This window comes from Candoia aspera, chromosome 1 (assembly GCF_035149785.1).
Source record: "Candoia aspera isolate rCanAsp1 chromosome 1, rCanAsp1.hap2, whole genome shotgun sequence".
NCBI classification, from domain to species: domain Eukaryota; kingdom Metazoa; phylum Chordata; class Lepidosauria; order Squamata; family Boidae; genus Candoia; species Candoia aspera.
Window position 1 is genome coordinate 144,067,015 of NC_086153.1, and position 25,365 is coordinate 144,092,379.

General features: G+C 38.9%; 1 protein-coding gene across 1 annotated transcript in view; it reads left to right on the forward strand.

Annotated features, from left to right (window-relative positions):
- Nucleotides 1–2,331: 2,331 nt before the first annotated feature.
- The window catches only part of KCNS3 (potassium voltage-gated channel modifier subfamily S member 3), a 29,581-nt gene continuing 6,547 nt past the window's right edge, over nucleotides 2,332–25,365 (forward strand). The window contains exons 1-2 of the mRNA XM_063291223.1: nucleotides 2,332–2,489; nucleotides 3,750–5,279. Of these exons, the coding sequence (XP_063147293.1) occupies nucleotides 3,806–5,279 (1,474 nt within the window). The 5' untranslated portion in view covers nucleotides 2,332–2,489; nucleotides 3,750–3,805. The remainder of the gene's footprint in view (nucleotides 2,490–3,749; nucleotides 5,280–25,365) is intronic.

A 25,365-nucleotide genomic window follows, 5' to 3' on the forward strand; every position in this document is an offset into this window, starting at 1 on the left:
TTTAGATCATAGCACTGTTTCAGCTAAATGTTATTAACATACATGGAAAATGATACGTATATATATATACATATACATATACATATACATACACACACACACACACACACATATATATATAGTATATATAAAACATAATGGGTATATGACAACTTTTATATCCTTCATTGCAAAAATATACTTGCAATTCTGCATCAGGTTTATTTGCTGACTAGATAATTTTTTAATATCTCAATATTTAGTTGAATGAATAAGGTATTATATGTCCTACTGCAATCCCATGTTCCAGTAGTGTTATCAATTATTACAAGTAAAAATTGTCCTGTTTTTTCACAATGTTGTTTAAATACATAATTATTAATATGGTTTAAAGATGTGGATGTAATTGTGAATTATATTTCCAAAATTGGGAATTTTTAAGTATGTGAAGAATCATCGCGATCAGGCAGGGGTTGAAGCAAAAAAGATGATTCTTTTATGATGTTAGGCAGTATTTCCCCAGATCTGAAGTCTTGTGTGGAAGATACGTGCTTGTTCTCTGCTCATCATCTGGCTCTCTATCAGCATAATCGAAAGATTGAAAACTGTTTCTCTGTATTGTCAAAGTTTAATGCTTTGTTTAAAATCTGAGTTGATTTTTTAATGTGCATTTTGATAAATTTTGTTTTCTTTGTGTTTGTTTTTTTCTCTTTTTTTCTTTTATCTTTTCCCCATGTTTTAAAGCAAAAAATAAAGAAGCAAAGAGATCACCAGGAGTTGAGCTCAGACTGGAGGAGATGTTATGTTGACTTAGAGTTTTCTGTGCGTGCTTTACTTAAGAATAGAGTGTGAATCACATGAACACTGAAAAGCATCTTTTCTGTTTTGAACAAAAAATAATAATTCATACTCAAGGCATTCTTGAAAGTCTCAGACCAGTCCACATTTATTTTAAGTATCCAGCATTCATTATATTCAACTGATCTGTAGTTGTCTCATTAGAAAGGGGGTATTTTTAAAAGTAACTGAGAAACAGGATGATTATCTTAAAATAAGACTGAAAAGAGTCATTTTCTTTTAAAGTCAGAATATGTGGTCTCAGTCTGACATGCTGCTTATTCGTGCTTTTCTAAATTAGTCTGAAGAGTCCTAGAAGTCAAGGAGAACATAATGAACCTCCCAATAGGTTTGCAATCTGAAAAATCACCAAAGCTGCTTGTTTCAGGGTAAAGTTCAACTACTGCAGCTGGCCCAGTGAAGAGAAGGTTGAGTGCTGATCCAGTGAATGTGTGGCATTCAGTAGAATAGAATACCAGTGAACAAATGAAGAATAATTCTCATGTGTCCTTTTCAGGAAATATTTTTTTTATCTCAAAACAGGACACTTTGGATTATTTTGGGAGTGGCATAAGGCATTTCTATAGGGTTATCTTAGTCTTTTAGATGATACGGTTTTTGACAAGGCAAACCACCCAGAGTCCCTTCTTGTGGGGGGAGATGGGCAGTGATAAAAATTTGATAAATAAAATAAAGATGTTCTCTATCATTCCAAGATGCAGGACACAGAAAAATGAATTTAAGTCACAGGAAGACAGATTTCATTAAATGGTGAGAACATTTTCCTAACAAGACCAACTGGAGAGGAAGGTCAGTTACTCAGAGAAAGGGTTTTCTAGTCTTTAGGTGAGAATTGAAAGGAGGGGAACATATGGAAATCTGAGTCAGCCAGTAAGGCCATAGATTTCATGAGGAAACTGGGAAGTAAAGAGAAACAGTGATAAATGTCTGAGTGGCTCCATTTTGACCGCAAAACCCCAACCATCACATCACAGCTTCCAGAAGATCTGTACTGCAGTTACATAGATGCGAGACCCTGTGGTTTTAATTAGACTTACGGATTAGTTGGGTTGGTTATTGCTGCATTGGCCTCCCTGCTGTGCTGTGACATTCCTGCCTGAATAGGCGGTTGAGTCCTGAGATGGATAGTCTTAGATAATTTCAGCTTGCCCTTGTGGCGTTGAGTTTTGGGAGCAGCTCAAGAACTCATGGCCACTATGGAAACATGCTAATCAGTTGTAGTACAATTTGAATGTCACAACAAGGTATTGGTACTTGTAAATCAGCTGAGTGAAGATATAAGTTTGCAGGAGAGTTCATCAAAAGTCATAAAACTTCAGATTTCAAACTAGTTTATAGATCAATTCAGATAGATTTATGGCTACATAAATCTTCTGTAACCATATTTCTTATAGCTCCTTTTTCTCACCAATATTATTTTCGTCACCAGCTTGTCTTAAAAGCTATGCAGATAATAATCATTACTTGCTTGTTTTGTTCTTTGCCCTCAGGTATCTTTGAATGTTATTGAACAAGCAGAACTTGGTAGCTTGAAACTTGCTCTAGTTCTGGTTTGGTTGCAGCACCTGAATGCTTGCAGATGCAATCTGCCACAATAGGAAATGCTTCTAGAACTGGCAAATGCCTTAAGAAGAGACTTTTTATCTTTCCTGGTAAGTAGCAAAATAAGGTTTGCTAGAAAATGAAAAAAAAAAGACTATCAGTTGCTTCCCAACTGAATTAAAATGTCAATATTAAGTGCTGTTCTAAAGAATATGTCTTTGCTTGTTTTATAGATATTAAACAAGACATTATCGCATATCAGGTTAATATCAAATGCAAATAATAGAAATAAATGGAAGTGAAAAACAGCCTTTGCAAATTGTAAAACCTTGTCTATTATAGACACATATACACATCACTGATGTTACCTAATTGAGTAATGAAATGTCTTCAAGCAAACAACCAAGCTCAGAGAGGACCAGGGACTCCACAATTCAACCTTGAGCTACAGAACTCTTCTGTTGAAACCCAAACCCTAAGCATGCTCACATGGGACAAATCAGTTCCACATGCAGGAGGTAGCCCTGAAGATACTTGGGAGCCAAGCCATGTAGCTGTTAAAGGTTAAGGTTAAAGGTCAAGTCCAGCCTTTTGAATTGCCCCTGGAATCTTATCTGAAACTAATCCAGTGCCCACAACACAAGCATTATATGGTTATTACCCACCGCCGTGTGGGGTTCCGCACTCTGCACCAATTGCAGTCTCCAAGTGGATTTCCAAACAACCCCACATAGAATGTGTGGCAGTAATCCATTCTAGTGGTGATGAGAGTGTGAGTTGCCAAGGCCGCCTGCTTCAGATACCCTGGCCATGGCATCCACCTGTCAATCTAGCAATGTCTGGGAGTCTAGGAAAGCTCCCAAAATGCGGATCTGCTCTTTCAAAGGAAGTGGCATTTTATTCAGAGTTAAAACTGGAACCGATGGGGAACCAAAATGCATTCTGGATTTATTTATTTTTTTATTTATCAAATTTAAATAAATCTTTTTTTTCCTAGTGAGAAAAGGAAAACTAAGCTTATAGTAAGTTTGCCTGGAAAAGACTTCAAAAATTCTCTGAAGAATTAATATTAATGAAAATGATACAACTATAAGAGCAATAAAATTCTATTTTATATTCTCAGGTGGGTTGATGGAAGAGGTGAGAGAGTATAAGCCATACTTTATTGTATTGAAACTTGCTACGTCAGATCTAATTAACTCTCTTCTAAGTAATTTAGCAGCACTTCACTGAAAACATGTAGCACTGTTTCATGTTTTTTCTCTTTTCTTTTTTAATGAAAGTTCTCATAGTACGTATAGCTAGAAAGTAGTTGCAGTGAGCACTGGACTAGACTGAATCACCTACCTGTGTTTTGTATTGCTTTTTAGGTGCAGTGTAATATTATGTGCCTTGCAAGCCGGCCACAGAGCTCACAGTGTTCAAAATGGTGTATGGCGAATTCTTCCACAGACCAGGACAAGATGAGGAGCTTGTCAATTTGAATGTTGGGGGCTTTAAACAGTCCATTGGTCAAAGTACATTGCTCAAATTTCCTCATACAAGGCTTGGGAAGCTACTCAAGTGCCATTCAGAAGAGGCTATTCTGGAACTCTGTGATGATTACAGTGTGGCAGACAAGGAATATTACTTTGATAGGAACCCTTCTTTGTTCAGATATGTGCTGAATTTTTATTACACAGGTAAACTCCATGTTATGGAAGAACTTTGCGTCTTCTCCTTTTGCCAGGAAATAGAGTACTGGGGGATCAATGAGCTCTTCATTGATTCTTGTTGCAGTAGTAGGTACCAAGAAAGAAAAGAAGAATGTCCTGATAAAGAATGGGATCAGAGAAGCACAGGTGGAAGTCTAGATTCTTCTGATGATGAGTCCTCTTCCATATTTGAGAAGGAGCTTGAGAAGTTTGATAAACAGTGGTTTGGAGAGTTGCGCAAGAAAATATGGATCAGAATGGAGAACCCTGCATATTGTTTATCAGCCAAACTGATTGCTGTGTCTTCCCTAAGTGTGGTCCTAGCATCTATTGTGACTATGTGCATTCACAGCATGCCAGAGTTCCAGAAGTTGGATATCAATGAAAGGGAGATTGAAAACCCAATTCTGGAAGTTGTGGAGATCATCTGCATCATCTGGTTCACCTCTGAGCTTGTGATCAGATTAGCTGCTGCTCCCAGTCAGAAGAAGTTCTGGAAGAACCCACTGAATATCATTGACTTTGTCTCTATTGTTCCATTTTATGCCACTTTGGCTGTTGACACCAAAGATGAAGAAAGTGAAGATATTGAAAACATGGGGAAGGTGGTTCAAATTCTACGCTTAATGAGGATATTCCGTATATTGAAACTAGCAAGGCATTCTGTTGGATTGCGGTCACTGGGTGCAACTTTAAGGCACAGCTATCATGAAGTTGGACTTCTGCTTTTGTTCCTGGCTGTTGGGATTTCTATTTTTTCTGTTCTGGTCTACTCAGTGGAAAAAGATGATAACAAATCAGAGCTGAAAAATATCCCCATTTGCTGGTGGTGGGCCACAATTAGCATGACCACTGTTGGCTATGGGGACACCTCACCGGTCACTCTTGGAGGAAAGATTATTGGCACGAGTTGCATTATCTGTGGAATATTGGTGGTGGCTCTCCCTATCACTATCATTTTCAACAAGTTTTCAAAATACTATCAGAAGCAGAAGGATATTGAAACAGACCAGTGCGATAACAGTCCCAAGGAAAAGACAAATGATCTCCCTTATTTTAATATTAGGGATATTTATGCAAAAAGGATGCACTCCTTTATTTCTAGCCTTTCTTCGGTAGGAATTGTAGCCAACGATCAAGATTCAACAGATGCTTCCAGTATTCAAGATCTTGATGATGTTTATAACACAACATCTTTGCAGAATGGTACAGGAAAATGAGATGAATCTCTATTTCTTTACTGTTTCCTTCTAATATTAGCACAGCTTTTATAAAGAGCACTTTATTCTCAGGGTATTTAACTCTCTGCCATATTAGGGCATTCTTTGCTCTGATAATGCCTCACATCCGTTACTGTTTAGATGAGGCTTAAGGATAGATAGGTTATGGTGGTTTATCTTTTACATGACATAGGAAAAAGGTATTCAGTGTTTGTTTCTGAAACTGCATGTATTAAAGTATGGTTTGGATTGATGTGTCCCAGAGAAATGGAGAATTGTGTGCATATAGGAAATGTGCCCCAGCGCACATTCTTATATGCAGATATTCTTGGACATGACTACAAGTTCAGATGAGAACCTATTAATGAGGATGACAAATGCTTTTAAGATCAATCATGGGGGCCTCCTAGCACAGAAGCTCCTATTCCATAAATAGAGAGGCTTCATTTCTCAACCATAGATCTGCCAGGTTTCCTTAAATGTGAAGGAAGTCTCAGATGTTAATCAGCAACCCCAACCAAGGAAATAAGTTTCATCTCTGCTTCCCAATGAATAGCTTCATATTTATCTTGTGACATATGAGCATCAAGCTTGGGTGCCTGACCGTAAGAGATTGATAAATTATATTTCATATGCAACCACTTGGGTTTCCATTACGCTGCTTGAATCTCCTAAAATGCATGTGAGTCATATTGTGGTAATGATGGGGGTGTCAGTTGGTTCACTGACCTTGAAATTTTTACATAACAAAGCTATAAGGAATCTCAAAGCCATAGTTTACCTGCCAACCCATATAATCCAAATCAGTTTCTCACAATCAGAGGATAGACCACCTAGTGTCCTCTGAATCAGCAGAGGAAAACTCTATAATTTGAGGTGAACTTCAGGACTCTCACTGGTACCATTTAGAACCATATCTTCCTATCTGGCCACATGGCTCTGCTTTTCCATGACTATTTCTGCTTTGGCTGCTGGAGAGAATACCTGGCTGCCAAAAGTTCTGTTTTGTTTTGTTTGATCAGGAAGAATATTGAGCTCATGGAAAAGCTTCCATGAGGTCAGTATTCCCATTTGTGCACAATAACGACTAACTCCATTGTTTGTCCTAGTTCTGAGCTCCACGTTTGCATCCTTCCTACTTCCTCCTAGTAGTAGAGCTGCTGCCACCACCACTACTGTACTTCACCATGCAGCTGCTCCAGTCCATAAAGGTGAAGTTGCCTGTCAGGTTCCAGGCAGCCCATCACTTCTGACCAAACACCTCAAGTTGCCAACTGCAGCCCCGGGGCCAGAAAAGAGTGGTGGCGGTGGCTGTGTTTGCAGTACAGTAGTGCCAAATACCTGGAGAGGCAGTGCACCCAGACAGCCCTGTTGAGAGTTGCCAGTGCCTAGCCCCATAAAATTGCTGCCCTAAATTGACCCATACATGGTAAGAAGAATCTGGGGAGAGGGCAGGGAGCTGCAGAAGTTTCGAGGCTGACCTCCTTTCCTCCTGTCTTGAGCCCCGGTTGTGTCTCTCTTGCTACTCTGGATCCAGGACTACTTGAGGGAATCCATTCTAGGACAACAAAATGTGATTTAATAGGGTTTTTTTTTTCTGTCAGATCAGTTTCTGGTTTGGAAAAGCCCAGTGCTCCCTCTTTCCCTAGGGTTGTGAACTTCGTCAAATGGCTGAATAAGGCAGCCTGGATGTCAAGTCGTGCCCTGGCATTGTGGGGAGAGTTGTATATTCTCACCGTGTACTTCCTTTGTTTTGGCAATGGTGACGAGATGCAGGATGATCCAGGGAGAGGCTAGTTCATTTTTTCTTTACTGATAACACTGAAGGACTTCATTGGAGCTGCTGTAAATGGAGTAGTGGTGTGGTCTTCATTGTTCATGGCATTGTCATTCTGATAGACTGACTTCAGCCAACCAGGCCCTGAAGTCTTGGGGAATCCTTGCAAGATGTCAGGTTACCAGTTGGGCTCATAATACATGTAGAACAAGAGCTTTTAAAGCTACAGAACGTACTGCAACGTGCCTTCTGCAACAGAATGGCGAGGTCCTGCTCCTGCATTTGTGGCAGCCAGATTGCATGTGACCAACCCCCATCAGTTTAACCAAATGCCCTTCTCCAGTCATCCTGTATCTCAACCTGGCTGTGTTTGAAAAGGAATGTCATCATTCAGAGGCCAGTAGGTGTTGAAGAGAAGAAACATTCTTTATAATGTTAATTGAGAGCATAAACTAGAAAACTTCTAGTTATCCTCTGAGCAACTTCATGCTAGCTGTAAGCTTTTCTGCTCCAGTACTTGCAAAGATTACCCTGCCCCACAAAACTAAAACAAAAGCCAAAACAAAAAAACAAAAAAAAATCCGTAGAGTAAGAGCTCAAGAACAGGTGGGACATTTCCTGTCTTGCAGTGAAATGTGTATGCATTTTCTTGTAAGGTCACCAGAGTTAAAGGAAACTATTCCTTTGTAGAAGTTAGAGGGATATTATGATTATACTTCTCCATACTGCAGAGCAGTCTTTCCCAACCTAGTGCCCTCTACATATATTGGCCCTGTATTCCTTGAATTCTAAATTAGTACCGTTAATACACGTTGGCTAGAGACTTGGGGGTTAAAAGTCATAGCACTTTCTCTTTTGCCAGCTGTGGTTGTGCAAATAATGACAGTGTTGGTGAAATATTTTGCCTTCTCCAGCCTGAACAGGTGCATTTTTGTGGAGAGAACAATCTTTCTTGGGCCTTGTAGAATGTGAAATGGAGAAAGTTTTTTCCCCCCTTTCCATCCTTTTTTCATGAATAAGTGGTGTTCCTTTACTAATGAAGATAGATATTGTCCCCTGATCACTTTGCTACAAGTCTTTCGTTCGAATGGTTAGAATGGTGAACAGCTGGGGCCGGTAAAGATCAGATTTCAACTTGACCACAAAGTTTCCTTGATCACATTGGGCCACCTAGGAACTCCCAATCTAATCTACCTATAACTTGTTATACAGTAAGGGGGGGGGGGGATACCCCTTAATCTTTCTAACTGAAAAGACAAAAAATAATTCCACCTGCTCATGACATCACAGTCTTGCTAACTACATCTCCAGTGGCCACAGGCAGAGCAAAAAAAAAAAAAGGAAAAAGAAAAGAAATTAACCATCTGGATTTGAAAGAAAAAAAGAAACAAACTCCACAAAATTTCATCTCCACCCTAGGAATCATTCTCAGAGTTTTTGGCTCAGCTGATTGAGCTCCCAGCCCATCTGGAGGACAGCAGGTTGGGAATGGCTGATTTAGGTTCTTGGTTTTATTCATATTTGATATATATGCTTCAATGAATCCCATATTCTCTCATCTCTTTACTAAAGGTATAACTCTAGCATAGCTGTGCTGGTTGAATCTGATTTGCTGATCTGTTTTAATTCAAATTACCTGAGCATTAAGATTCATGGCATATTCCATTTCTCAAAATGGTAATTTCTACAAGTGGAATAACAAGTTCTGTTGTTTTAAGATAGCTGAATAGAGAGAACAGAGAGAACATGCTAGATTCAATGATGCACACATATTATTAATCCCTAAAATTGTCAAATCTCTAGTTGAATTCTGGAGACTTTTCACTCCCAGGCACAAAACTCTTAATATTTATTTATTTTCTATCCTGCCTTTATTTTTCTTATAAATAACTCAAGGCAGCGAACATGCCTAATACTCCTTCCTCCTCCTATTTTCCCCACAACAGCAACCCTGTGAGGTGAGTTGGGCTGAGAGAAACTGACCGACCCAAGGTCACCCAGCCGGCTTTCATGCTTAAGGCAGGACTAGAACTCTAATACGTCATAATTTTTAAGGAAATGGTGGTGAAAGGTCCCCTGTGCAAGCTTTGAGTCATGTCTGATCCTTTGGGGGGATGCCGCTTTTGCAACGTTTTCTTGGCAGACTATAGCGGGGTGGTTTGCCATTGCCCAAATATTATTCCCTAAAAAACATTCCCCGTTCTTTTTTTGCTTTGCTAATTCAACTGTTGCCTCCATTAATCTTACAAGTATCCTCCCATTTCAAGTCATGAAGAAAGAGTTCATGCTACTAATGCAGAATATTCTTAGATATGTGGCTATTTAGCTACTTTTCTTTCTGAAATTCATCCAAAGTACCTCATTAGGCAGAATCTCCATTATACTGTCTGCATGTGTGTGTGTAAATGGAAGGAGGGTCTAAAAAGGCTGAGGAGGAAGAACCACAAGCATTGTGGTAAATTGTACACTTTGAGCTAGACCATGTCAGGAAACAGACACCACATAAACTATTGGAAGTCTACATTACTGTGTAGGGTATAACAACAGAATCTTGATAACCTGACAGATTCTCTCTCTCCCTCTTGTATAGGAATCTCTTGAATCAAGGCAGAGCAATATTTTGTCCTCACCCTTTCTGCCAGTCGGAGTTAAGCTGATGTGTACATAATGGCTCTTGAATTCCTTCTTCAAGGCCATTCCTACACACTCTACAGTCCGAAAGCAAAAAAAGTCTCTGCCTCAGTGAGCTTGCAGTTGGAACATAAATCTGGGTAACCAGTCCTGCAACTGAGAAAATGCATTCCCTTATTTGGGAATTGTTTGGAAGGAATGTTTAGGATTAAGTCCAGGTGGGCTGGCCTGTAGCTTCAGGGCTGCATGGGACCTTCAAAGCATCTTCTGGCCATGGCTGCTGAAATATAATTTCATTTCTGGCAGGAGGTACATGCAAATTATAAGACCGGGACATTTAACAATTTTAAAAAATGATCCACAAATCCAAATCCTGCCCTCTTGTGTCATGGCCTGGCCATTATGTATAGCTGCTAGCAGGTTGCCCATTCCTAGATTAGGAGAAGGGTGGTTTTGTGGTGGGATTAACAAGACTTCTGGTAGTGGCAGGATTTCATTTAGCTGTCGAAGCTCTGGGGCTTTCAAGCAAGAGCAGGAAGAGCATATATGTAGCCTAGACACAACTCACTTTTCTGCAGTAAGTTGTTTAAGAGAGTTCTCACAAAGAAGTAAGCATCATTCAAGCGTTAACAATAGAAGCTAGATTGATAGTAATGGTTTTGGATTTCCTGCATTGGCGGAGAACGAGTGGATGACTTTTGAGACCCATTCCAACCATGGCTTTATGACTTTTTGTGCTTTAGATTATAATAATACATGAACAGTTGCTGCAGGGACCTTTCTTACTACTTGAGATACAGGCCTTACCTTTAAAATGCAGATGGAACATTGGGGTTCATTATATGCATTTATTTTGTGGATGTAACTTTCAAGGTTGTTTTGTACAGTATGAACAGATGGAAGTTGTAAACCACTCACTGTGAATGGTTCATTTTTTTGAAAGCAGTTTGTTGCTTCTTAGGAGGAGTTTTGCTTTTTCTTAACTCAGCTGGTCTGTCTGCCTGAAAATGCTAAGATCCTTCTCATTTCCTTTTTTTAAAAACGGGTTTGTGAAATTTGATTGAGAAAGGTGATGCAATAACTTTAGCTTCTTGAATGCAGCAATTTACTGGGTGTTTTTTCTCAGCACTCATCCATAATCTGTCCTTTCAGCAGGGGATGTTGAAAGGGACTGAAATCGACAAATCTGGAGAAAGTTCTTTCAAAAGAATTGATAGCTTTTAGAAAACCGGTATCACTTTTTTGATGCCCTCTCTCTCCTCAATTCTCTCTTTTTAAAAGCCCTAAGAAACCCCATTCTGCAATTTGCATAACTTAACTGGGTTTATAAAAATTCTTGTGGCTGATGTGAAAGGACCCATTGGATAGGTTTCTTAGCAGTATCAGTCATTCATTTGCAATGAAGTGAAAATCATTAAAAAGCTAGCTATTTCCTGCTTTCTGCTCACTTTTCTAAGATCTCTTTCCCTCTGATCTGCATAGAAACAGAACTGTAACTGTTCTCTTAGAACTCTTAGGATTAAAAGTCATTTTATCCGATGGAATTAATAAATCAGAAGGGCCCTGCAGTGATATTTGTAGTAGAAGCATATAAACTTGAGGATAATCTTTTCAAAAGAGGCTGGGGAAGTGGAATAATTTATTATTATTTTAGTTTTGTTTATATTTTTATTACATTTTACTAATATTATTGCTTTAATCTATTCCTTGTATATGTATGTATGTATGTCCTTTTGTATAACTGCTTTTATACGGGTCTGTGACTACCATAAACAAAAGTTATTTTATTTGAAATGCTTCAGATACCCTCAATCCTATTAATAAATTAATATGTTGTTAAATAGTGAAAAGCTTTTGTAGTTTCATGGGAAGGTGGGAAATTTTCTGGAAGACAGGGCTCCAACCTAGGCTGTTGCCATACTCAGTCTTTACTGTGTTATTATTTGTTCGTTGTCTTTCTGTGAAGCATCTGCATGTCTTATTTGAATCTGGTAGCCGTGCTCTCCCAGGAAATCATGCATTTGAGTTAAGTGAGCAACAAGAGTGCTCCCCTGCCTGCTTGGTAGTGCACTGTTGCACTCTTTTGGTTCTTTCTTAACCTAATTGTATATTTTTCTGGAATCACACAACTGCTGTTTGAGTCCAGGAAAAGGTTAAGGAGGTGCTGACAGCATGGTCTGAATACCCATACCTACCCTAAAGCATCTTTTTGGCTTCAGATCCAAAGCGTAGTACATCCCTATTCAGGTTTAACTAAAAAAAATGTTTAATTTTATTTTTTTCCCTTCCTTAACGTACTTGCAGTACTGTATGTTCATCTCCTTGGAGCTCTGCCGCGTGGGGCTTTATTTAGGGTTTTAAGACTGCAGTATAAGCATAAGATTTTGAAAGAATGGAAGATGATACTGTACTGGAAAGTATCCAAGAATACATTTTTCATCATTTTTTTTTACCAGTGATAAGTAATTGCTTTGGGAATTTGGATACTATAGTATCCAATGCTAAATCACTCATTGAATAGAGCCACTTTTACCTCATAAAACATTAGGAAAAATACTTGTGATGAGTAAATTATGGTAGAATTGATGCCTTATCTGCAATTATTTCTGCTAGGATTTGTTTTTAAAAAGTCATGGTTATCTCTGTAATTTGAAAGTAGGAAGGGAATCAAGATTCTCTTTGAAACTGAAAGTCAGGAAAGCAAGGTTTTGTTCTATACAGTAAATGCTGTAAATTTTCTCTCACACACACACAGCCTTTGCACTTCAGAGGTTCTAGGCCAGTGTTTCTCAACCTTGGCAACTTTAAGATGTGTGGACTTCAATTCCTAGAATTCCCCAGCCAGCCATAGGAATTCTGGGAGTTGAAGTCTACACACCTTAAAGTTGCCAAGGTTGAGAAATACTGTTCTAGGCAGTGTACATATCCAAGCACAGTACAAAGCACAATAGAATAAAAAAAATTAAAACTGCAAACAATAACAACAACAAACCATAATGGCACAAATCCAGCTTAATTGCCACAGGCTGTTTGGAAAAGCCAGGTTTTAACTATTCTTCAGAAGGGTACAAGAATGGAGACCATTCACACCTTAGGAGGAAAGCTGTTCCAGAGAAGGGGAGCAGGCATCAGGAACATTCTTCGATAAGAGGGATGCTAATCTTAGTTTTAGCCAGATATAACTAGCACTGCACATCCTCTGCTCTTAAAATATGTGTAGAAAAGCTGTAATTTTGGGAGGAGGAATTGAATTCGGAGATATTAAAAATAATGAAAAATAAACAGCTTTGCTTCTTTTCCATAGTTAGCATAATGCCTTCTGTGCAAATCTGACAGGGCACAAGAATCTTCTGAATGCTAAAGATCTTGATGTTCCATTCTGTTGATTTACAGTATATCTCATCTGATTTATAACATCTTGTCCACAGATATTTGAATCTCCTTTTCTAGATGTAGAAGTGGAAAATTGTGTTAGTAACAGACCACATACCCCATGGATATTCCTGCTTATGTTCTGTCTCCCATGTTAGCAAATTGTTGATAGTTCAGTGGTACTTTTAGAATCAGAAAATGGAAAGGTTAGAAGGGACTTTGGAATTCTTTTAGTCCAACTATCTGCCTAGTCCAGGAATCCACTCCTATAGCATCCCTGATGATGGCCATCTAGCCTCTGTTTAAACACCTCCAACAAAGGAGAGTCCACCACCATCTTCAGGCTCTTACTATTTCCTTCCTTCCTTCCTTGGTTGATTCCTAGTGACTGCCTGGACAAGTCCCTATTTAGTTCTTGGCAAGATTTTCAGAAGTGGTTTGCCATTGCCTGCTTCCTAGGGCTGAGAGAGAATGACTGGCCCAAAGTCTCCCAGTTGGCTTCATGCCTAAGGCAGGACTAGCATTTATGGGCTCCTGGATTTTAACCTGGCATCGTTAACTGGTATACCAAACTGGCTTTCTGAATGGGCAATTGTGGTGCAGATATTAATAGTGGCATGGATGCTGGGATGTTTTTGCACGCCTGATCTGAAGCATATGAATGTATCTGCTTCCCAGCTGAAGAGTTCCCTTTGACCACCATTGGTAAACCTGGTGATGCAGTTTCCTTCCATGTGGAGGCTAAAATGACCTGTCTCAACACTTAGATGGCTTATCAGTTTAAAAAAATAAAGATGCAGATTTAACTGCCAAGAACCCAAGTTGGTGGGGGATTGAAATGTCAATTGCAGTCTCCAGTTACCAGAATTTTCCCACCTCTGGCATAGAATGTGTCCTCAACTCTTACATAGTTCCCCATTCTGTGTGGGGATCTATCTATCTATATATATAGACTAGGAATAAATTTAACTTGGCATGGTGAGGTTCATATGTACTGTAATTAATGTTGGCTTGAGGATCTGGTACTCTGGTTATGGAACACTTTCAGCTCCTGGACCCCATACATTATGCAGTGTCTTCATACAACACCGAATTCTATGAAGAATGTGATGAAGCCCAACCCTGGAATGCCTGACAGCCAGCCATTTTGTTCTAGAACAGAACATCACAAGTATCAAATCTCTATTAAGATCTCTTAGATTTTAAGGACCTTTTAGCAGGGCTGCTCTCAAATTGTTCCTGAAGTAGAGATGAAGGGCTGCTTGTAAGGATTTGAACTGCATTGTTCTGAAATGGGGCAGGAAAGAGCAAGAACATTCACAGTAGGACATCCTTTACTCTGTTGAAAGAAAGTGGAGGTCCAACTGCTTCCAAACTGGCCTTATTTTCATTCCCCAAACCCTCAGCCACAGATTAAAGGTGCCCTGCCCCATGTGGCTTATGTTATCTTGCATATATCACTGGAGCTTTTTTATCGGCCCTCCCATGCCTAGCATTGATAGCCTTATTCATTTTAATGATGATAGCCATCTACTGTACATCACCACTGCCTAAACCGTAAAAGACTGCTGAGCTGGGCTGCAACCTGATCCAAAAAGATCCCAATTTCCTGCAAGGACCAGCCAGGCCAGGAATCCTCCATTAGAAAATGTTACCACTGAGTATCAACAACCTGTGAGAGCAGCTGAAAACCACAATTTTTGAACCCTAACAGTTTTTCCCATTGCACATCATTCCCCACAGGCAACATCTCTTTGAGCTGAAAGAGTTTTAATTTTTACTGTTCCATGAGTTAATCCCCTTCATAGTCTCCTTGCTATGAAATAATCACCTCACTTTGGACTGTGAGGAGCCCTGAAATTATACTGAGTTAAATGCCTATTAAATGGAAGTCAGGCCTGTTTTCAGGAAAACCAACAAGACAGTCTCTGATAGACTTTACTTAGGCTGGCTTGAAATGCTGAAAACAAGGAGTAAAAATCACTGCCCCATCACAAACTGCTGCAGTTTCTGAATTGAGAGGAAAGTAGTGAATAAAAAAGGCTATGATTAATTGTGCAATATTTTTTTCTTAAAAAGATTCATCACTGTTTAATGAAATTGCCATCCATGTGACTTAAAAGAAGACAGCAATAATATATATACACATACTTTAAAGGCCATTCCTGGCCACAGCTCTGAGGAAAAGCAAGCCTTACTCCCATGAAGCAGGGTTTCCTTGTCTTTAGCTCTGTAGGTGTGGGCAACCTGGGACCTTCTGAGATGTTGCTCGACCACAGCTCCCAACATCTCTTAACATTGTCACGATGGCTTAGGCTGCTAAATGGCAATATCTGGGTGGCCCCAAGTTACAAATTCCTGCTGTGGCCCCAAGGCCAACAGCATATCTAGCTGGAAAGCAGGCTCCTTTCCTGTGCTGCTTCTCTGGTTAGCAGATGGCCATGATGTCCTTCCTAAGAGGTAGGAAGTAACAATCTTCCAGGTGCTGATTGTTTCTTTTTGGCTCTGATCATAGGCAATTGGAGCCTAAGTGTTTTCTGTTGTGGTGGGTCAGTTGCTTCTTCTAAATACGCCTTGTTTAAATGATCATCTCCCCAATGATAATAGCAACAACAAATACTAATATTCATTGTTGCCACAGTTTTGGGTTTTTCCTCCTCTTTTTCTTTCTCTTAGCGGGCTACTAATATGCATTTGTGCATCTATTTGGTAATGCATGTAATGTTGCCTGCCATATTGCTATAGATACTGATTGGATAGCTGTTGTGTCAACATTAATGCATTTTCTTAGAAAAGTTGGTACTTAATCTCTGCTGATGTTGCAATGCCAATCAGATTGTTGCATTTGAGGAATATGTGGTGCATTCTAAATGCTTTCAGGAGGGAACCATAATGCAAGCGCTAGATTTGAAATGCTTCTCTGTTCTCCAGATATGCCTCTAGTTTGTGGGTTTTGATTTTAGTCTTTAATTCTCTGTTCAGAGTAATTGCTATAGGACAAAAGATGGCCCACACTGAATTGCAAAGGAAGATTAGGGAGTCTGCTGCCATATTGCTGTTATCTTATCCTAACATTTTATTTGCTATTTAAGTTGAGATGATGGGATTGTGTCTGTGGGATTTCTAATATTATACTGTAGTATTTTTCTTGGTTGCCTGGGATATCATTTGGTTAAAAGTGGAGTGGGTGATTTTGCATAAAGGTGAAATCAAATGTGAATTCAGATAGTTAATCCAGGTGTAGAATGTTTGTTGCAAGCAGAATAGGCACATGTGATGCCAGAAAAGGAACTTTGAAACTATTATATACAAGTGAAAGAAAATTGTCTTTTCCTGTGTCAAATTAAATCAGGCTTATTTAGTTTGTGACCATTCTGATGAAACTGTCTTTTGAATGTAGGATTTATGATGCTACAAACTGAGTACTGTACTACAGTGTTTGGGCCTATTTGTGCAATTTAAGTAAGTGAAACAATTAACGATATGAAATCTTCAAAATATGGTTGATTCCCTCCATTCATGAGATGTTTCACTTAATGAGCCACAAGTGGTGCAAGCCTGGATTAGATTTACTGCAGAGGCCACATGATTGTCAAGTGTACGTTCAATGTGCACCCAAATAGGAGGTTTAGCCTTCTGTAGTTGTTGGTGATTTTTCTCCCCTGACCCCCAAAATACAAATTTTAGACTTTCCCCAGCAGTTATGCAAAGCAAAAATAGTTTGTGAAAACTCTCACAGTTATGCACTGCTAATGTCTAGAAAGAACAAATTCTTTTAAAACATTACTTGGACTTTGTTAACTGCTTTGAAAGTAGCCTATTTTTTTAAGTTAAAAAATAGGAATATTTGGGCAGTGGAGGCGAGGAGAAGTCTACACAGAATTATTTTCACTGAAATTATTACTCTTACTTTAGAACAGGTCTGTATGACATATCATTTGAATTTCTTGATCTACTTTATCCCTGTTAGAGGGTTTCTTGTCTGACTGGTAATCATATGAGAATATAGTTGGGGCTGTCTCATCCCAGTTATCACTTTCCTTTGCCATCCAGATAAGTAGAAACATCATTATAGAGGAAAACCAGCTGCATTCATGGGAGACTTAAAAGTCTTGATCATGTAGCATTTAAATCATAGTGAAAACCTAGGTGCATAGAACAGTTTCTTAACTGATGTTTCTCCCTGCTGTAACTATGGAGGTACCCTAGGAGTGCTGATGTTCTCAACCATTCCCAAACTTCAAAACAGGTCCAAAATGTCCCACCCTACCCAGTCTTGAAGGCCCTAAATGGGTTGTTGGGAGTTGCTTGCAACCCACTCAATCCTATTCTACTTAAACTGAAGGTAAGAAGTCTGGTTCTTGAAGGCACCAGTGTGCTGTCAGACACTCTCCTTGATGCCCGCTGTTTAAGCAGGTCCTTTTAATTAAAAGATTATTTTAATTTTAAAGGTAGGCAGGTGTCATGCTACAAGGCTAAACACCAGCCTGTAGCATTGTTTTTATTTGCAACAAACAAATATTATCATAGTGGGATAATAAAATGCATCTGAGGGTAGGACTAGTTTGACATGTAGTAAATTGTTATTTTGTGTTTTAATATGGGTATCATTTTGTGAATAGGCAAGTCTCTATGCTGGCCTTTTTCCCCTTGAGCCAATCAGAAAATTCCAAGGGGGCCCATGGTCCCCCAAAAATGCCTACTGTAAGCTAAGTATTTGATTCCTTCTGCATATGCTAGTTGTTGGCTAGGTGTTGTGTTAATAAAATTAAAGACTTTATTGAGTGAGAACTATTAAGCAGTGGAACAGCTTGCCTCCAGAATTGTGGGTGCTCCATTGCTGGAGGTTTTCAAGAAAAGATTGGACAACCATTTGTCTGAGGTGGTATGAGGATTCCTGCCTTGGGCAGGGGGTTGGTCTAGAAGACCTCCAAGGTCCCTTTCAGCCCTATGATTCTATCAAAGACTGCTAAATACCCAAGTGTGGATTGGATATGAGTTTAGCTGACTGAATAACAGTCTAATATGTGTGAGAGTAGAACAGGCATGTGAGATGGATGATGGAGGCTGTGACAATAGATGCAAGGTCCATAGACCTAGGCACACTCCCCCTTGTACAACTGTATGAGGGGAAAAGTCTGGGCTGAGCTATGGTTATCTATCAGCTTTTCCCAACCAGACATTTTCTTATTATGTTTACAGGGCAATTCCTTGTATCTGTAGGTTGGAATTCTGGGCGTTGCAGATCCCAGAGTTGAAGATTCCAGAATTCCAAGCTGTATCTAGAGGGTATCAGGGTGGAGAAACTGATAGGTCAGCTTGCAGTACCTTCTTCAGATACAGTTCCCTGAAATTTCTCCACAGAAAGCAGCCACTGTAACATCTGATAGTTCCACTATTCCAGATACTGTTTTGGGGGGCAATTTGCATGAGTGGACTGCATACCCCACAGTTGGTTTTGTTTTGCTGTAGGGAAGATAGGGTTTGTTGAGAGAGTGAATAACATTATGTGCATTTTGGAAGTTTCTTGCTGATGCAGAAACTTCTGATACAATTGCATTTTCTGCTGATTGTGATTCTTGGTAAGAGAAATCATTTTGGAACCTACCCCCATTTTAGATGATGCCAAAATGGCCATTAATATTTTCTCCTTTCATCATTTCAGATGCACAGACAACTTTTTCTGATTGCCAGCAAGATTCCTGCTCCTCTTTGTTCCTAAGCTTTCAAGCTTTTAAGTCATGTTACTATGTTTGTCTTTACATCACCATCAAAACAAAGGCATTGTGAGCTGTAGCCCAGTTTTAAAAAGAAAAGGAAACTACTTGCAATTTTTTTTTCCTGTGGAAAAATATAAGTACAATTTCAGATCAACAAATCATACTAACTTAAACAAAGATAAGTACATAAAGAATACTTCTCATGGCTTCTTAGAATTGTATCGGTTGGGGGCATGAAAGTACTGTGTGTGTATTTTTGTATACAAATTCTGCTGTTGGCTGAGAACCTGAATGATTTGCAGTATGGTGGATATCTGCATTGAGAAGTATGGAATTGAAAATATATATATCAGAGACCCTAGATAGTTGGGTTTGACAAAGAAAATAAACAATTGCAAGTGATACAGGTAGTCCTTGCTTAATGACTGCCCTGGTTAGCAACCATTCAAAGTTATGAAGGGGCTGAAAAAGTAACTTTGCAACCAGTCCTCGCACTGTATCGCAGCATCCCCGTGGTTATGTGATCAAGATTTGGGCGCATTGCAACAGGTGGGTGTTTACGACTTTCACAGCATCCTGCAGTCATGCGATCACCATTTGTACGCTTCATGGCCAGCTTCCAACAGGTTGAGTCAATGCAGAAGCTGGCCATAAAATTGCAAGTCACAGTCACATGATGTCTCTCTTAATGACCCTGGATGATTCACTTAATCACAGTGGAAGTGAGGTCATAAATCTGTGGCGATGATGTGATGTCTCGCTTAAAGACTGTGTCATTTAATTAATTAAATAAATTTTGCCACCGCCCCTCTCCCCACAAAGGGGGACTCTGGGTGGCTAACAGAGATGAAAGCATTAAAATACCATAAATAAATATAAATACAAATATAATATTAAACATAGAGTATTATTACTATATTTAGCAGTAATATATTAGCAACAGAGGGCTGGTCTCAATTGTGGTTATTAAGTGAGGACTACCTGTCTATAAATGGTGAAAAACTAGAATAAATGGATAATTCTGTGTACCTTAGTAGAATTTTTGCTAAAGATGGGGAAATGGATGCAGATGTTTTAAGACATGGAAATGTGGGTAGAATGGTAGTGAGTGGTATGTGATCTGTTGTAAGGAATGAATGTTTGTTGAATGAACATTGCTTTATATAAGTACATGCTTCTGCCCACTTTATTATATGGAAATAAGAATTGGGTATGTCAGAAGAAACATAAAAGTTGGAAGCAGTGGGAGTAGATACTTAAAAATGTGTGTGGTGAAACAAGAGATAGAGTGAAGAATGAATGGATGCTGAATATATGTAGGTTGAATACAAAATAAGTGATCAGTCCGAAAGACGTGTTTTGAAGTGGTTTGATCATAATGAGAGAATGAATGAGGATCAAATTGCAAAACAAATAGAAGAAGGGTGAGTGGGTTGAGTGGAAGGGGAAGACTGAGAAAGTTGTAGCTGGAGGGAGTTGAGATTTTCTAAAAGAAAGAGGTAAGAAGTCAAAGGAACAAAAGGCAGTGCATGAAGTGGTGTATGGATGTGTGATGCAAGCAAGGATGGTTTCTAAGGATAGAAATGTATGGAGATGTATAGCGTATGATACTGTAAATTATATTTTGTTTTATTTTCTTATATCATGCCTTTTATTTCTCTACCCTATTATTTCTTACTACCTTTCTGCACTTTAAATAATGTTGATTACCTCAAAAGGAAAGAATGTGGTGGGTATATATGTATGTTATGAATATAAATGAAGAAGTAGAGCCTGCAATAGCTCTTACCAGGTTTAATATTTGAAATCCCCTATTTTTTTTACTTTGTTACTGGAAAGATGCACGCTCTTTTACTGAATTGAGCAATTCTTTGGGGTAGTTTATTTACTCACCAATTTCTTCTGTGATTATTTTATCCAAATTACAATCTCCACTTGGTCCCATACATATACATTGCAGGTACAAGAGTCTGCTGTCACGTTTTTGTTAACTTGTATATTGTGGTCTGTGGCTAAAGAGAGCTATTCTTAATTCCTTGAAGAGGGTACAACTAGTAAAGTCACTGAACTCTTAATCAAGTGTCCAACATTATTATGAAGAGTTTTAAGTGGACCACAATATGCATTTCTTAGAAAACAGACCATGTGACAATACCATTAATTTAAATCAGCTAAGAGCCAGTTTAATGGCATGTATTGTTTCTGTATTCAGGGGGCTGTATCACAGTATAACTGATTATCAGTCCCTGCCAGTTTGTATTTATTTGTGCAAAGCACTCAGGAAAGTGTTTTGCGAAGCATAGTAATACAGGTGAAGCTTTGACCCCAGAGTATTAAAGCAGCCGTATCCTTTGGAAGGTTCGTGCTGCTGTCTTGGAGGCTGGCCATGGCTGTTGGTGTGTGCCACAGCCACAAGTCAAGTGACTGCACACAGACACATGTGCAGACAGCCAAAGAAAGCCTTCAAAGGTATGCATTTTTCTCAGCAGTGCAAAGTGGTTCTGTATGCATTTGCAGGCAGAGGCAGCTGCGAGCAGCTTTTGAAGCAGCGGTGTGAATCTGGAGAAAGATGCATTTGCTTCAGCAGTTTGAAAACTGGTATTTTGTACATACCACTGTGTATTAAGCAATTTGCACAGCCCTAGAAATTGAATGTAACAGTAGAAGGGAAGCTGGTTGGTGACCTGTCCTTGCAAAACGGGTGGCAGGAAATTAGACTGAGCTTTTCTCTTTGAAATAAAAATGTGAAGTATTTTTTTTAGTGGAGATGATGATGTTGATAATGGTAATGATGATCAGTTGGATAGCTTCATCCAAGGAACCTTCCTTAAAGTAGAGTGAAGATACTGGTTAAAAGCTCTTTTGGGTATGAGAATACCAAATATATTTTCCACTTACTAACAACAAAATGATGATGTATCTTGAACTAAATCCTAAATTATTCATTCTTTCTTCCAAATTGATTAATATTTTTATTGTAATTTCAAAAAACCCCCCCCATATTTTTAAAAGTTAATACACACACATCCCATCCAACAAATAATCTAATTAGTTATTAAGTTATAGTACCAAAAAGACAAAAAACAAACTCCATAAGAGTTAACGTGTTAAATGGATATAACATGTTATATATCTCATATACAGTTGTAATCGAAATTATTCAACCCCCATTGCAAATCAGGTTGATTGTCAAAATGTACAGACTTTCGGCTGTTTGCAATGAACAAATCAAACAAAAGCAATTGAAATAGCTCAGAACAACAAATGCTTCAAGTGGTGTCCCCAAATTCAACTGAAAATGCAACTTATAATGACTTCTCCAGTCTCAAAATTATTCAACCCCTTCATGGCAAGCAACTTCAGTACTGAGTAGAGCACCCTTTTGCTGTTATGACCTGCTGCAAACGAGATGCATAGCCAGGCACCAGCTTCTGGCAGTGTTCCTGAGGAATCTTAGCCCATTCCTCATGAGCAATGGCCTCCAGTTCAGCAATATACTTGGGTTTGTGTGCTGCAACCGCCTTCTTCAAATCCCACCAGAGATTTTCTATGGGGTTCAAGTCAGGTGACTGTGATGGCCACTGTAGAATCTTCCAGGACTACTTCTGCATCCAAGCCTTAGTGGAATTTGAGGTATGCTTGGGATCATTGTCCTGTTGGAAGGCCCAATGACGCCCAAGCTTCAGCTTCCTTACAGACAGCATGACTTTTTCTCCTAGGATTTCCTGATATGTCAGTGAATCCATCTTGTCGTCCACATGCTGCAGGTTTCCAGTGCCAGAGGATGCAAAGCAGCCCCAGAGCATCACCGAGCCACCACCATGCTTAACTGTAGGCAGAGTGTTCTTTTCAGCATATGCTTCATTCTTCTTCCTCCAGACGTACCGCTGATCCATTGGGCTGAAAAGTTCTAGTTTTGTTTCATTGCTCCACAGAACAGAATCCCAGAACTTCTGTGGCTTATTTATATGATTTTGAGCATATTGGGCCAACTTTTCTTGTGCTTTTGGGTCAGTAGTGGTGTACATCTTGGAGTTCTGGCATGGAAACCTTCTGTGTTTAGTATGCGCCTTACTGTGCTCACTAAAACCTCAGTGCCTGTTGCCACCAAGTCTTGCTGCAGGTCTTTTGCAGTCACTTGAGGGTTTCTCTCACCTGCCTTCTCAGAAATCTGGTTGCAGCCATTGACAGCTTCCTTTTTCTGCCCCATCCAGGTAGTGTAACCACTCTTCTGTGAACTTTGCACTTGCGAACTCTGCTTCCAGCAGTGTCCCTAGGAACATTCAGTGCCTTTGCTATCTTTTTGTATCCTGTTCCTTGTTTGAGAAGGGCGATGATCTCTTCTCCTACCTTTTTAGACCATTCTTGTCCTATCTTAGATCGAAGAACCACGCTGAGACGGTATCTTGGTCTCTAGTGTTTATTGTCCTACTCTAGTAGACAGAAAATCCTGCTAAACTGAAAGACCGTGGGAAACCCACACAGATAAACCCAAAACTGAAGGTGGGTTTGCTCTGAGTTTCTTTGAAGGAAGGTTCAAAGCCTCTAAACTACGCATGCGCTTCTCCCCTGGATAGAGGCCCCCTCCTGCTCACCATCACTACTCATGACAATTCTTTTGACCTAGCCATACTATATTTCTAACATGATAAAAAAAATGCCCAATCATATTTTTGAAAGTCCGGTAAATTAAAACCTCCTTTGTCAAAAGATAATCTCAGTTTAGTCAATGAGATTCTTGGTGGCATATCTCTCTGTATAAATTTCCTCAGAAGTCTGTTGATCTGACTATAATATATATTAGGATTTAATATCAATATGCCTCTTAAAGTATAAATCAATTGGAGAGTAATATTCATTTTAATAACATGAATCTTAACCCCCCAATTTAATGGATTTTCAATCCATCTACTGTATTCATATCCATAACAATCTTATCTATAACATTTAACATATTAATTGCCACATATTCTGGTTTTGGGGGGAGTATATAATTCTAAATATTTATCCCATTAAAATCTTAATAACTTGAATATTTAACCCAAATAGTTGAACAACGCTTATCAAGCTAGGCAATGAAGTAGAATAATTATCCAATATTGTCAAAATATCAACATATAAAAAGAGTACTCTGAATCCATTCAGTGATATCATGAGATTGTCTAATGGATCAAAAATAATAGATCAAAAAGCAGTGGAGAAAGTGGATAACCCTGATGGGTGCCATACTGTGACTCAATTGGTCCAGAAATTTCAAATTGATTAATATGAATTATTTATTGATCATACGGGAGTTTACTTTAAAACATTCATTAAAACAAAACAAAATCAGTAATACAGTAAAGCTGCAATCTCTTCCAAACAGGCCTATTTTTCTTTCTTTCTTTCTTGGTTAACAAATGGGAATTGTGCTATATGTGATAGAACGAACCTGTATGAAGCCACTCTGTGTGAATTGACCTGAGTTTCCATCATTCCACTGGGATGTCAGTGTCTATGTTAATTTTTTAAAACACATTTTAAAAAAGATGTGACATTAATGCAATAAGTATGAGCGTGGGGGCATTTTGTAAGTATACAGCAGGCAAAAGGGAAGAGCCAGATCTGGATTGAGACTTAGCCAGATAGAAAGGGAGGCATAAGGCATATTGACTATTAGAATGTAAAGTCCCTCTTTGAGGGGAGATGGGCAGTAGTAAAAATTTGAGAAATAAAAGTAGGTCTGAGGGGTAGCTGCTGATATCAAAAGGCACTGAAGTCTCCCAAATTAGAAGAGAATTCTTCAGTTATGCCAGTATAAATTGTATTGAGATATTTGGAGAAGCTATTGGATAGTGAAAAATTTAAGGTATCTCTAGTTTAATTTCATAACTTCCCTTGCTTAGGAAACATTTGAATGAGGTAGTGTGAAGATGGTCATTGTGGTCTTCCAAAAGCTGCTCATTTTAAGCCATTCCTGGCCTCTCCTAGCTGTGGCTTGCTGGGAGTTGTAGTTAGCAACATTTACATCAGTGTTTCTCAACCTCAGTAATTTTAAGATGTGTGGACTTCAACTCCCAGAATTCTGCTGGCTGGGGAATTCTGGGAATTGAAGTCCACACATCTTAAAGTTGCTGAGGTTGAGAAACACTGATCGGGAGGGTCACAGGCTCTGCTATAGAGATTGACTAACAAGAGAGATTAGCTATTTTTAAACTAGGATTCTAAGTTTATTGTTGAATATTGCTTTGTTTCCAGTGCTGTCTTGCTTCAGTACCCAGTTTAAATAGATGCTGTGTCTACTCTGGAGATGTCCACAGAATCCAACAGTATTGTCAGAATGGTGAAATGAGTGGTACAAGCTGTCTCTTATGTACATGTGTACTGTGTCACATTGCATATACAAAAGGGATGGTGTTTGCATCATAACATTTGTTTTGTAATTATTTCAAAGTGAGGAGACATAATGAGAAGATAGAATTTATGACTAGATCATATATTTGCTTTTTAAAGCTTTATTTTGTATGCACGAGCATGCTCTGGGTTTCCTACAAAGATACAATTCATTTACTATAATTGCTAATGAATCTCAT